This window comes from Orcinus orca, chromosome 4 (assembly GCF_937001465.1).
Source record: "Orcinus orca chromosome 4, mOrcOrc1.1, whole genome shotgun sequence".
In the NCBI taxonomy this organism is placed as follows: Eukaryota; Metazoa; Chordata; class Mammalia; order Artiodactyla; family Delphinidae; genus Orcinus; species Orcinus orca.
The window spans coordinates 46,583,017-46,597,164 of NC_064562.1; the positions used below are offsets into that span (position 1 = coordinate 46,583,017).

Sequence of the window (14,148 nt, forward strand, 5' to 3'; positions counted from 1 at the left end):
ATAATTCTGATGAGCACTACAGACCAAACCATAAGATCCCATTTAAAGGATCTTAGGTTTGATGAATAACAGAATTACAGAAATGTCACAGAACAAATTTTCATTTAGGCACGTATTTGATTATATTGCTTCTCATTCTGTGCAATCTTCCTGGGGAATCTCAGTGATTTCTGAGGATTTAACCACTACCAGCCATTAATGATTCTCAAAGGTTTATCACTCACCTTGAATAGCTACTGATCTTCTTCTACCTGCCCTTAATACGCACGCCCTTTACAAGCACATCCCAGACTGAGTGCATCATGCCTTCCACCCCTCCCCCTCCCCCTCAAGTCCTCATACATTCCCCATCTCAATGAATGGCATCTCTGTATGCTCAGAAAATGGGGTGCTTCGCCCTCTCCCATATCTAATTGAGCACTGTCTCTAAATATCTCTAATCTCCTAACTTTTTTTTTTTACCACCTTAACCACTTTTAAGTGTACAGTACAGTAGTGTTAACTAGATGCACATTGTTCTACAACAGATTTCCAGATTTTTTTCCTCTTGCAACACTGAAAGCTATTGAATAACAATTCCTCTTTTCTCTCTCCACACCCCACCCATTCCCCACAGGGGCAACCACCGTTCTACTTTCTGTTTGTAAGAGTTTGACTAGCTCATATAAGTGGAATCCTGCATTATCTGTCTTTTTGTGATTGGCTTATTTCATTTAGGACAATATCCTTAAGGTTCATTCATACTGTAGCATACGACAGGATTTCCTTTTTTTAAAGGTCGGATAATATTGGGTGGCTGTATATACCACATTTTCTTTATCCACTTGTCTGTCAAAGGACATTTAGGTTGCTTCCATCTCTTGGCTGTTGTGAATAATGCTGCAATGAATATGAGTGTACGAGTATCTCTTCAAGATCTCACCAACTCTTAATCCTTATTGCCACTGCACGACCTTCATGCCACCAACCTTTCTTGTTCTAGGTGACTTCAGTAGCCTATTTCTTGGCCTCCTTGCTCCCTGTCTGGCCCCATCTGGGGTGTTCTCTACCCTGCAGCCAAAATGACCTTCTCAAATTGAGAATCTAAGCATGCCACCTCTCTGCTGTATCCTACTTGCCCTAACAGCCTTTCTGGACAAAATGGAATCTCCTTCATCTTATCTTAAGGTCCTCCGTGATCTCTCATTTCTTCTTTCTTCTTCACCTAAAGATTTATGCTCCAGCCAACTGAACTCTCCGTCATTCCTCAAACATGTTATGTTCTCCTGCGTCTCCATCTTCTTTTCAAATGCTGCTCCTCTGCCTGGAATGAACTTCCGCCTATTTCTAGTCTAGATAAGAGGGTCTGCAAGTCTAGTGAGCAGAGCAGTAGCAACAGTATCACCTGGGAACCTGTTAGAAACTCAATTAGTCAGCCCTATACCAGACCTACTGAATTGGAAAATTCTGGGGTGGGCTCCAGCAATCTGTGAATTAACAAGCCCTATAGGTGATCCTAATGCAGGCTGAAGTTTGAGACCCTGATTTAGAGATAATATTCACTTCAACCAGCTTGGTTCACCTTCTACAGGACGCCTTCCTTGACCTCTCCTATGCCTTGCTGGACTAGGTGCCCTGCTATCTGCCTCCATGCCATGTCTCTGTCATGACATTTATTACTGTATTGTCACTGTTTATTTATTTTCTTGTCTCCCTCTTTAGACTCTAAGTCTAAAATAGACTAATAGAGACTGCATTACATGATCACTGAATCTCCAATGTCTTCCACAGAACTTGGCATAAACTAGGGACCCGCAAGTGTGCAAGACTGAATAACTGAATGATTGGAGAGGTAGACTCCTACCCTTAAACATCTACATGAATATACTATGTATGAATTTAGCATATGTATTCACAATGTGTTTACCAAATATGTACAAAACTTATGTGCTTAGATGGGTCCAAATCACTGCATTGAGAATGTGCTTTTGTCACATTTTACAGTATGTATATCTTACAGTAATGGCCCTAATTAATGTCAAAAGAAATATAAACTGTGTATATTTTAAGGAATGAAAGAGTAGCCTGATCACATTTTACAGTAGACTAACCTTTGTGATACCCTAAATTACACAGAACAGACCTAATTTACAAACATGCAACCTGAGACCCTCAAGGTTAAGTATGTTGAAAAGTTTCTAGAGGTTTTCAGCAAAAGAGCGGGAGTGATGCCATCTTCATGGCTCCTGGCCCATTTTTTTTCCCTCTAAAGTCAAAATAACACCACATTAGCATTTGGCAAGAAACGTACATGCACATTTTTCTTTACGCTTTAGAGAAAATTCTGGTCCAAGCTCCTGCAGTCAGAATGATGAATTATAGACTCTATAGTGTTCCTGAATTATGATTTCTTTAAATTACAGTTTACGGTGGAAATGCCGATAGCATGTATCCATTAAAAACTTTGTTTCCCCTTTTATGTCTCTGTCAAGCCCCAGACCCATAATTTCTAAAACTCTGCCTGCTGTCTTTGTTGCAGCTCAGGAGTGCTGCACCACTTTGGAGTGTAATTCCGTGGACACTAACTAAAATGTGGATCCAGGATGATTAATTTACAAGGACTTAATGTGCTGTGGCTCTGTCTAGAAGAGGGGTCTGGCATTACATGCCCCATAGATATAGGATTACAGTGGAACTGCTAATTGTCTGAACTCAACGCCATGTACTAATTTAGCTCTCACCTTGCTCCAAACCTTTCCATGTGTCCACACTCCTTCCCACGCAGCATACAAGCTCCTCTGTGATCTAGCTCGCAAAACCCCACAGGCTCACCACTCCCTTTCAGCCCCTCTCATCTTCCAGTCTCATTGAACTGTTCGCAATTTTCCCAACAATCATATTGTCTCTCCCCTCTGGGTCTTTGCATGTGTTGTTTTTATGCCTGGTGATGCCCTTTGCCATCACCCCACTATTCTTTCCAACCTGCCTCCCAAACCTTCACTTGGATATTTGCTACTTATCTTTCTGGAGTCAGCACAGACATCACTTTCTCCAGGAAACTTTTCTAATCGAAAGGAAACTACTAACAGGACTTCTAAAACAGAATAACCGTTTCTCCAGCTAGATGCAACTCTAACTGGCTGAATAATTATACCCAAATAGTAATCATTAAATGGATATAAGCCTGAAATTCCTTCCAGGTACTCAAGGAATGGTTCTGTGAGTGTCTGGAACGCTGTAAGAGGGCTCAGCAGCAATGGATGGGAGGCTGGAGTGGATTCCCTCTAACCTTCCTTTCACTCTGGGAATTTTAAGTTTCTTCTTTCAAGCCAATGAGAAACGAGTTCACAGGGCTGGTATTTTTGACCCCAGAGCCCGTGTTCTGAGCCAAGTATTCTGTCACATCCCATTAACCTGCCTCCTCCAAGCAGAAACCATGAGCCCTGCTACCCAACTCACGGTCATGTGGAGAGATGCTCCTGGAGAGCGTTTGGGTGCTTCCGGAGTCTGGGGTAAGATGGCGATGTTGAACATGCGGCTCTCCAAATGGGCGTGAGCCTCCGTGGCACTGGACACCTGCAAAGACACGGCACACTGGTGAGCCTCTGGTGGGCAGAGTATGTTTGCCTGTGTTTATTTTTTCCCTTTTGAACCATCTGTCTTTGAATACTGTATGCTCCTGTATTACAATTTTCATTCTGCTCTTCATATTTTAAAATTGCTTTTTTTACTGATTATAAAAACGATACATAAGCATTTTAGGCAATTGTGAAGTTGCAGGAAGGTATAAATAAGGAATAAGAGTCATCTAGAATTTCACTACCTAGAAATAGTCGTTACTAATATATCGCTGCATTTCAGTTTAACCTTTTTTCCATGTATATGTGAAACTATATACAATTGTATATTCTAAATGTTTACTTAACACAATACTATGATATTTTGCTATACCATTAAACATTCTTGAAAACATAATTTTGATAGCTACGTAGTGTCTCATTATGAGTATACACAACACATTATATCAATATACGTGATGTTTATTTCACTTTAGTCTTTACCCAGCACAGATATCTACACCTAGATTATAAATGACAAATCCCAGCCTCATCACTGCAAGGCAAGATTAAGAACATTTACAACTAGGGTAGTGGTCACAAAATCAACTCTTTCCTGCTTCAGAAATGCTGAAAAATGATGCTTCTCTCATGCAGCCTCTCCCTTTCCTCAGTGCTACCTCGCTGTTCCCTTAAACTCACCTTCCTTCCATTGTCTGCTCCTTAGGCTTGTTAGAAGAATGGCTAAGGCCCATGTGGCCATGTGGAGTTGTGTTAATTCCATGTGAGAGCGGGCAGGGTTCTGTAAATCCTGAGAAAAAGGGCAGGAATAGCAGCCCTTTCTCTATGTCTTCTAAAGTTACACTCTCCAGGAAAACTGTCTTCTCTGTACCTTGATCACAGCAGGCGCCTGGAGCTCAAGCCTCAGAATATCAACTTGTTTCCAAGAAGGCATCTTATAGTGTCACCATAAATAATATTAACAACCACAGCTATCATTCACTGAGCACTTATCATGGGCTCGGCACTGTGCTAGCTACTTTTCAAAAGTTTTCTTACCGAATACCCATCAAGTAGATATTATTATCTCCTTTTTTACAGATGAGGAAACTGAAGGTCAAAAAGTTAAGGTGTCAAGGTCACATAGCCAACAAGGGTCAGTATTTAAAACCAGGTCAGCAGGTTTGTGACCTTCCTACGGACCACAGTGACTCAAGTTGGAAGCTTTAGGAAATCAGGAAAGGGGAAGATATGTTCTCCTATCTCTTGAAGAAAAGGAATGGAACTCTGCAGGAAGTGAGAGGTGAGCAGATTACCAAGCAACGGTCGCAGTTCTAGCTTCCCTAGCAAAGACACGAGTGTAAAATATGTTGGTCTTTTTCAAATTACATCCCCTGAGGCTATGTCAACGTGATCTGAATATGCCAAAACCAGGGCTCCTTCCCCTGCCAAAAATGTGCCTGCTTTCTTCTCACTATGCCATGCTCTAATTTTTTAATGCCACTTGCATTACACAAATCCCAAGTCTTAGATGCAAAGTAACAGATGGGCTGCATTGATGGCTCATGACAGCACATCAACATTAAAACGAAATTAAATCCATACAACTCCTTGCATTGCATTTTCTGCTTTAAAGAAAATAAAAAAGAAGGGACACGAGAGGAGAATCATTAGAACGGCATCTTTTTTAAATAGTCTAAAATCCTAAGGGACACTAAAACGATGAATGGGGAAAGTTGCCAACCATTTATTTTAGCACGTAGCTACAGTGTCTGTGTCGTTTCACATCAAAATATGAGATAAGCCTATCAAACCATGAGATTTTAAAAACAAACACACCAAAACCTTCACATCCAAGAGAAAATGATCCCAGAGAGCTGTTTCATACTTGCAGTAAAGATGCTGTCAGTGTTCAAAATGTACTTTTTGAAATGCTTCAGAGGGGGTTCACAAATCATGTAAGAAAACTGAGCTTGTTACTTCATAATTACTCCTTGTTTTAACTAAAAATAATTGCTACTCTTCTTTTTTACCAGACACGATTCTGAATGACTTTGGGCTATAGGGTTTTATTTTAAAATCCACTTCCAAAGGATGATATACTGTCACTACTGAGGATATGCTAAAGAATATCCCACAGATTTTGAAGGAGATTTCAGGTAGGAGTTCTAAACACATTTTGAGCAGAATGTGTGAAGACCCTCCAAAGGGAACCACTTTCTAAGTAATGATGTTTTTAGAGTCTTAAACTCTAGCGAATTTGTTTACAAAAATCAGCAACTTCTGCTATTTTATAATAACCCACTTAGTAACCAACTTGCAAAAGCAATCAACTATCATTTTAGCAGGTGCTGAGAATGACTTTCCAGGGAAATGCTCCATACTGATAATGAAGGCAAAGGCAGAGCTGAGGAGTCCAGTTTGTTGAGGTGACTTCTTTTGATTGAGGTCTTTGCTTCCATTCTGACTCATTATTTGGGGACTGTTGAGTCCCCAGGTGCTAAAATTGAAAAATTAACTTGGGCAAAGGTCACATAATGTTTGCTCACTCATTGGACATTCAGTGTGCTCAGTATAATCTCCTTTTAACTGTTTCCAGGTTTATTGCAACTAGCTCTCTGGGGAAGCACACTTTTTACACAATATAAATTAGTCAGACAATGAAGATGTACGCACCAGGCATCAGGAGCAGAATGGACGATAATTTTAACAAGATGAGCTATCGTGGTAGTTTATCCCCTACTGGATTCTTAGACCAAGGAAATGACTCAGACAGAGGGACTGTGATGCTGCTTTGGCTGATCACCATGAGGGCTTCCTTATATTTTCCCTGACACTTTCCCCAAATCTTTTCTGTATCTATGCTTAAATGGTCTTTCTCATTCACACTTCCTCATTCCTTTGTGTTTCTGTTCCATTATTTATTTCCAAATTATCCTTGACAGAGGTTTGTCTAATTTTATGGGTCTTTCCAAAGATTCAGGTTTTGTACTTATTTACTAATTCTAGCATCTTATAATTAGTCAATTCCTCTCTTACCTCTATAAATGCCTTCCTTTCGCTTTCTTTTGGCTTCTCTGTGGTTCTCCAGCTTCTTGAGTTGAATATTTAGTCCATTAATTTTCATGCTTTTCTGTTCAACAATAAGAGCTTAAGGCCATCGATTTTCTTCCGAGTATTACTTTGTCCACATCATTTCAGTTCTGATAAGTTGTTTCCTCCTGATCAATATTTCTTAATAGTTTGCCATTTTGATTTCCATTTAGAACTAGTAATTATTAAGGAATTCCAAATGGTTTGATTTTTTTGCCCTTTTATTATTAATTTCTGATTGTACTTCATAGTAGTCAGGGAATGTGCCCAGAATAATTTCTTGTTCTTTAATTTATTGACAGAATAAATTAAACCAACCTTATAGTCTGGTTGCCTCAGCTGGCTCAGGCTACTCTAACAAAAGTACCATAGACTGGGTGGCTTATGAACAATAGAAATTTATTTCTCACAGCTTTGGAGGGTGGAAGTCTGAGATCAAGGTGCCAGTATGGTTGGGTTCTAGTGAGGGCCCTCTTCTGGGTTGTGGACTGCCGACTTTTCACTGTTTCCCCGTGGCGGGCAGCAGAGAGGGGGAGCAAGCATGACTCTTGTAAGTATGCTAATCCCATTCATGAGGGCACAACCCTCATGACCTCAACTAATTCTAATCAAAGGCCTCACCTCCATATACCATCAGATGGAGGGGTAGGATTTCAACATATGAAGTTTGGCGCGGACACAAACATCCAGTCTATAGCACTGGTATTTGACCAGTCTCCATAAATGGTAGTCACACACCCTTACACGGTTAACAGGCACTATTCTAAATGCTTTATATGTATTAACTCATTAAATCCTTACAGCAATGCTATTTTACAGATGAGGAAACTGAAGCACAAGGATTTTGCCCAAGTAATTTTCCCAAAGCTAGTACATGGCAGAAGTGAAACGTGAACCCAATGGGTTTGGCTGCTCTGCCCATGACCTTATCATAAGATGGTTAAATGTTCCAAAAACATTTGAAAAAAGAAAATAAGACTTTTTTCTCCATGTGGTATTTTAACATTTTGAAAATACTTTTTTCCAAACACTTTAGCCATTATCTATTATATACCTCTTTGTTGTAGAATGACTCTGCTTGTAGAGACACCCAGAAGGCTGAATTGACAGATTAAAAAAAAATTTTTTCAATGTTACTAGTTACATTTTTTTCTTCTCCCAAATGTGACTTCCAGGCAATCACAGAAAATGACCTGAGTTGTTTATAAATAAGGGTGATGGTTTTCATCAGACTATCCAGACATCAGAAGATTCAGGAAGCAGAGGGTACCTGAAAGTGGAAGGAGTCACTCTGGGCTGGGAGCCCTGAGTGCCGGTACCACACGATGCCTTCGTTGATGTCTTGCTGGGTGAACGTGCTGGTGGGAGTTGCTGTCCTCCCATCAGGAAGGTGCTGCCCTTCGTCTGCGGGGCTGTCTGCCGGCATATTAAACACAAGGACCACCTCCCCTAGGAAAGCCACACAGTTAGTGAGGACCCCTGGGAAAAGTAAAAGTAAATCAGAGCTCTCGTCTCCTTTTCTACCACTTTTATTTTAAATAGAAAAGATATGATGTGCTTCTTTATTTTTATCCAAGGTGAAGGAAAAGATATTAACACAGAATTCAACAGATATCATAAAATCCAACTTTAGACATAAAATTCCCAGTCTTTCAATTAAAAGAGCTAAAAGCCATTCGAGGGCAATTCATGTATGAAGTTACTGACTTTTATCTACTAAAATTATATAAGGAGACTCAAATAGTCGTGAACACTGCAAATACTGGGAACTGAATGGATTCATTTCTACCCACAGCTGTCTGTGAACAGAAAATGTTCTCTAACCAGGAAATTTTTTGGTGTAAACACAAGGGGAAATTAGAAAAAATTCAGAAAAAATCATCCTTGGAAGAGTTCTTGAAATGAAAACAATAATAGCTAACACTTGAATGCATATGACAGGCGCTGCGTGAAGCACTTAACATAGTGGTTCAAACCCAGTTCCACCACATCAAGCTGGGGGAGCTTACTCAGGTATTATAAGTCTCTGTTCCTCATTGGTAAAATGAGAATAATACTACATACTTCATAGGTGCTTGAAAAGAGTGTTGGTTATCCTTATTATGTTATTTAATCCTTCTGAAGATGCTACTGTCATCTCCATTTTAAAGACAAAGTTCTTTATGCTCAGAGAAGTTCAATAACTTGTTTGAGGTCACACAAGTCCAAAGTGAAGGAGCTGGGATTTGAATCTGAAGCTCATTTTCCTGGTCATGAAACCCTGTTACCCGTCATGGTTATTTTATGTTCACAGACCAACAATTACCTTGATAAATAACCGGTGATGTTTTCTCCTCCTTCATTTTCTAAACTTTATTAGAATTGAAGCAATGAAATCTAAATCTAAACATCACCACCAACACCACCAATCTGTTTCTATTGCTTATTCTTAACCTGAAGCTACTATTTTCTTAAAGTGAGATTGAAAATACAAAGGTGTTATAGAAACAATCAAAATTTCCCAAGGAGAATATGCCTTCAAGTGAAGACCAAGGAGAAGAATGGATGAACTGCTAAAAACAAGCCACGTTCTCATGAAAATGCATCTAACAATAAATCTGAAAGAAGTCTCTCTACCGCTCAGATAGTAAGAGGGAGAGAAGAATGTGTGTGTATGTGTGTGTGAGAGAGAGAGAGAAAGAAAGAGAGGGAGAGAAACTGCATACATCTTTTAAATGTTCTGTAGGAGGATACCCAGATCTTAGTGCCCTAGACATATCAGGTAATTGATAGTGCACTTTGATTACCCCAGAGAAATGTGTTCTCTTATTCAAAGGAAATACTCATTCTAATATTTATAGGCACTAAATTCAAGTTAAAAATGCACCTAATATCCTGGATAGTGATGAAATACTGAAGTAATAGAAAAACATCAATATTCTTATTTTATTCTTAAAATAATCATGTGTAGAATCAACTCACTCTAGTTTCTTTCTTGTACTGTTTCTCATTTATACTTAAGTCACCAATTCCATTACCCATCTCTCCCTGGTTCAACTTCTGTTCATAAGATCCTGCTAATAAACATGCTTTCCCAGGATGTGGACTGTTTATGAATGTGGGTAGTTGCAAAATAGTCTGGAAGGAGATTTCCACAGTGAAAATGTGGAAAACAGAAAAACAGTAGAAAAACAGAAAACATTCAAATGCCAATTTCCTGGCTCTTCTGCTTTATAATAGGAAGGCAAAGCAGAATTTTCCTAACAAGTCCTAATGAAATAAACCTATTTTTCAGATTTAAAAAAAAAAACAAACCCATTGCAATACTATGCAAATTAACAGGAATCACAGGATGCTGGTTAATCCCATTAATTTCAACTCAGTAAACAGTCAGTGAACACCTGTTAAGGGCTAGCTACTGTGGTTAGCCCTTTGGGGTGGGGGACTCAAAGATCAGTAAGATGCAGTTCCTTCCCCTTGAGATCAGCCCCATAAGCACCTGGGAGCCTCTGTGAGATTTTCAGTAGGTTAATGGCACGAAGTGGTTTAGAACACAGAATATACGCGAAAGTTCTGTTAAAGGGGCTGGACTTTATTTTATAAAAATGATAACAATAGTGACTAACAATTATGTGGACAGTTTGGTCAACTATAAGTCTGCTGTAAAATCCAGATGAGAGATGGGAACCTGAACTAAAGCAACAGAGGTAAGATTGGAAACACGTAAACAGATACAAGAATCATTGAGGAAGTGGAAGCAACAGAACTTGACAAATGTGGCTGTAAAGGGTAAGAAAGACGGAAGAATCAGATGATCACCTATTAGGTTGGGTGATGTGTAGGGAAGCGATGCCACAAATGGGATGAGCTGGTAGAAGAAAAGATGAAGAGTTAGAGTTCAGCACTGGGTATGATGAATACAAGGTACCTTTGTGCCAAGCCCATGAGTAGACAGGGAGAAATACCGATATTTTGTAGGGTTCACTCCATCGAGGTGAGAGCTTTTGCGTAATACCTCACCTCTGCTTTTATCATAGTATGACAAAATCAAGGAGATGACTCTAAGTATATGAAAATCCAGGTTTAAAAAAGTCCAGGCTTAAAAAACAGAAAATAACATCTACTAGTGATTTCCTTTACACTGAGCTCAATATTTTAACCAAGAAACTTTATGGGAAAATGTAATAGGTATTAAGAATTAGAATCTCGGGATTTTCCTGGTGGCACAGTGGTTAGGAATCCACCTGCTAATGCAGGGGACACAGGGTTGATCCCTGGTCCGGGAAGATCCCACATGCCGTGGAGCAACTAAGCCTGTGCGCCACGACTACTGAGCCTTCACTCTAGAGCCCGCGTGCCACAACTACTGAGCCTGCACTCTAGAGCCTGCATGCCACAATTACTGAGGCTGTGCGCTGCAACTACTGAAGCCTGTGCGCCTAGGGCCCGTGCTCTGCAACAAGAGAAGCCACCGCAATGAGGAGCCCCTGCACCGCAATGAAGAGTAGCCCCCGCTCTCGGCAGCTAGAGAAAGCCCGCGCAGCAACGAAGACCCAACGCAGCCAAAAAAAAAAAAAAGAAATTAAAAAAAAAAAAAGATTTGCGTTAAGTGGGCTTCTCATTCCCACCTCCTTTTCCACTCCTGAATGGCTCCTAAGGGTAATGCGATTTGATTATTACCAGTAGGGAGCTCTGAACACACAGAAATAGGATTATGTTCACAGGAAGAAGTTAATTAAGAGAGTTATATTAGGAAAGGGTCACGTGAGTCAGGCTTACTTACATGGCATTTATCAAGCTGAAATGGCTTTTAAAAAAATCACTTAATTCCGCATTGTTCTATTTAATACTTAGACGGAATATTGGGATATTGGGCTATCTTTAGGAAATTTAATTTTTTGACTTTTAATGCTCAAGACAAAGGTAAAGAATTTAATACATCAAACCAGTCAAAGGTTTTTAGAGCTGAAAAGGTCTTAAACATTGTCTAGCTTAAAATCAGTGGGTGAAATACGGCAAAGTTGAATAAGGTCTGTGAACTAATTAACAGCATTGTATCAATGCTAATTTCCTGGTTTTGATTATTGTCCTATGATTATGTAAGATGTTAACAATGGAGGAAGCTGGATAAAGGATATTCAAGAGCTCTTTGTACTATTTTTGCAACATTTCAGTAAGTCTAAAATTATTTTAAAATAAAAAGTTAAAAACTTATCTAGCTTCATCTTTCAAAGAAACTTATGGCTCAAGGGGGTCCACCTGCCTTCCTCAAGGTTATGCAACTATAATAAATGACAGCCCAGCTAGACTGACTGTTTTATAATTCTATCAATTCTTGATTAGATTATGCTTTTCAATGCCTTTGTGGACTCTATACTTATTTTTAAATAGTACAAAAGTTGATTTTTTCCTCACCACAGAAAATATACAATTAAAAAAATCTGATAAACCTGAGGAAAAGCAGATTGTTATTTCTCTGCTATTTGTCACGCCAAGCAATTTTAATGAATATATTTTTCATTTTCAGGTGATTATTTCTTTTAAAAAATCTACCTGCCTGTTGTTTTTATTTTTATAACATTTTGTCATCTCCTTACAGTTTCGATCCCTTCTTTTGTGTCTTTAAATCTTTTTAAATATGCTTATTTCATAGTTTTTGTAAGCTTGTTCCTTCACTGGAAACCTTGGGGTTTTAATCTTCTTGTTTGTTTTAGTTATGGTACTATAGATTTTTTCTTCATATGTTCTGTAATTCTGAATTCTGAGTTAATCTTCAGTGGTTTTCTCTGTGAGAATCTTGTGTGGTCTGGAGTTGAGGATGGACATTCCACAGCAGTTAATACTAGTTTCTGCAAGGGACCCAGGAAGTACCATTGGCCTGAGGTCAATTTTCATATTAATGCCTCAGCTTTGGGTTTCTCAGACTATGAACACAGTATAACTTAACCTTGGATCTTCAGGAGAAACAGGCCTGAATTTCTGAATTCTCAGCAGACTCTTTTTGCTCCCTCTGAGCCCTGGGAAACACAGGTACATTTCTTTGCCATCTCTCTGTGCTAGTGAGCTTCTTGTCTTAATTCCAACTTTCTGTCTCTGCACAGGCATTAAATCCCAAGCCCCCAGGTTACTGAGGGATACACACAACCCCTCAGGCAAGCTATGCCATCAGCTCCTGCCCAGATTGGCTTTCAGTTCCTTCTCTGTGTCTGGCGCTTGGAGATTTCTCTGTATTCTCGGGAGGTCAGCTATGATTGCCTTATAGCTCTGAATCTCTTTTATCCATCATTTCTAGGTGATGATGATGGGTTATCATACTCTACTATCTTGCTAGAAGTGGAAGTAACAATGGAGATCTTGAGAAATGTTTTTATGTAAAGTCTTTTCTTAAAAAGAAAGTCTCAAGAAGTGCGGTGATGTTCTGGGAGGGACACAAGGTGGAGTTTGAAAGCCTGAGGTTTGACATTGTATTGACATATTATTAGCCAGGTGACTTTTAACAAGTTACTTTCTCTGTAAAATGTAGTTGTTTTAAAACTTAAACTTTAGGTTTAACTATACTATGTTTACATTACTTAGCATACCAATAATATGTATATAGCAATGATAGCTATTGTGATTATTCTGTCTTTAAAGGGGATGCCTGGGGTATTAGAAAGCTGAGTTCACTGGAAACACACCCTGGCTGTGTGGCTTTGTACAAAAGCAAGTCCAAGCCTGCTGAATGCAATGATGACATCATGACAAGGGAAAAAACGAGTTACCAAATTGGGGGTGCTCCTGTGTAATTTTGTAGATGATTTCTGAGGCTCTGGCACCTGGAGCTTCAGCCTGTAAGATTCTGTTGGTAATCTGCAGCATCCCGCCTTCTGGAACCCACACCACTGAATTAGCCACAAGTCGAAGACCTCTATCATTCTAGAAGAAAGAGAGAGTACAGAATTAGGTCCAAGCAAAAGAAAGAAAATACTGGTCCTTAAAAACATAAGTTATTAGGTCCTATTGCTGCTAAAGATTGCCTAATAAGAGATTCATAGCTTTAGAGTCATACTGTGAACAGTATATGTTTAATTATGTGTAGATATATGCATGTGTCTGTATACAGGTACATATATATATCCTACTTTTTCTCCTAATTCATCATAAGCACATAACTTGTATCATTCAGGGAGACTAAGTCTCTCCATTTCTTTCTTTCATTTGTCCATCTACCTGTCTTTCCATCTTCCCCATCCACCTATATTCAAGAACTATTCATTAAACACCTATTATATGCCAGATTTTTTGCTAGAGGCCTGAGGTATATAAGGCTGGCTGAAATAAGGCCTCAGTTTCAGAACCTACAGTCTAGTGGGGCAGACAGACATATAAAATAGTTAGGCTGCATCACAAGTGATGATCTAGAAGAAGCTTGAGCAGGGTACTGTGGGAAAATAAAGGAAAAAGGAGATTTCCCCTTTGGGGAAGGAATGGTCAGGAAGGCTTTCCTATGGAAATACCATTTAATTCTTGAATGACAAAGAATGGGCTTTCTAAGTGAAAC

General features: G+C 39.3%; 1 protein-coding gene across 12 annotated transcripts in view; it reads right to left on the reverse strand.

Moving 5' to 3' along the window:
- FRAS1 (Fraser extracellular matrix complex subunit 1) overlaps positions 1–14,148 on the reverse strand; it is a 552,940-nt gene that overhangs the window by 127,583 nt on the left and 411,209 nt on the right. For all 12 annotated transcript variants that reach the window (XR_007477155.1, XM_049709348.1, XM_033406458.2 and 9 more), the window contains 3 exons: positions 13,370–13,523; positions 7,900–8,078; positions 3,439–3,555 (listed from right to left, as the gene is read on the reverse strand). Coding sequence is in view for 11 of the 12 variants with exons in the window: in XM_049709348.1 (XP_049565305.1) it covers positions 3,439–3,555; positions 7,900–8,078; positions 13,370–13,523 (450 nt within the window). In the remaining variant the exon portion in view is untranslated. The remainder of the gene's footprint in view (positions 1–3,438; positions 3,556–7,899; positions 8,079–13,369; positions 13,524–14,148) is intronic.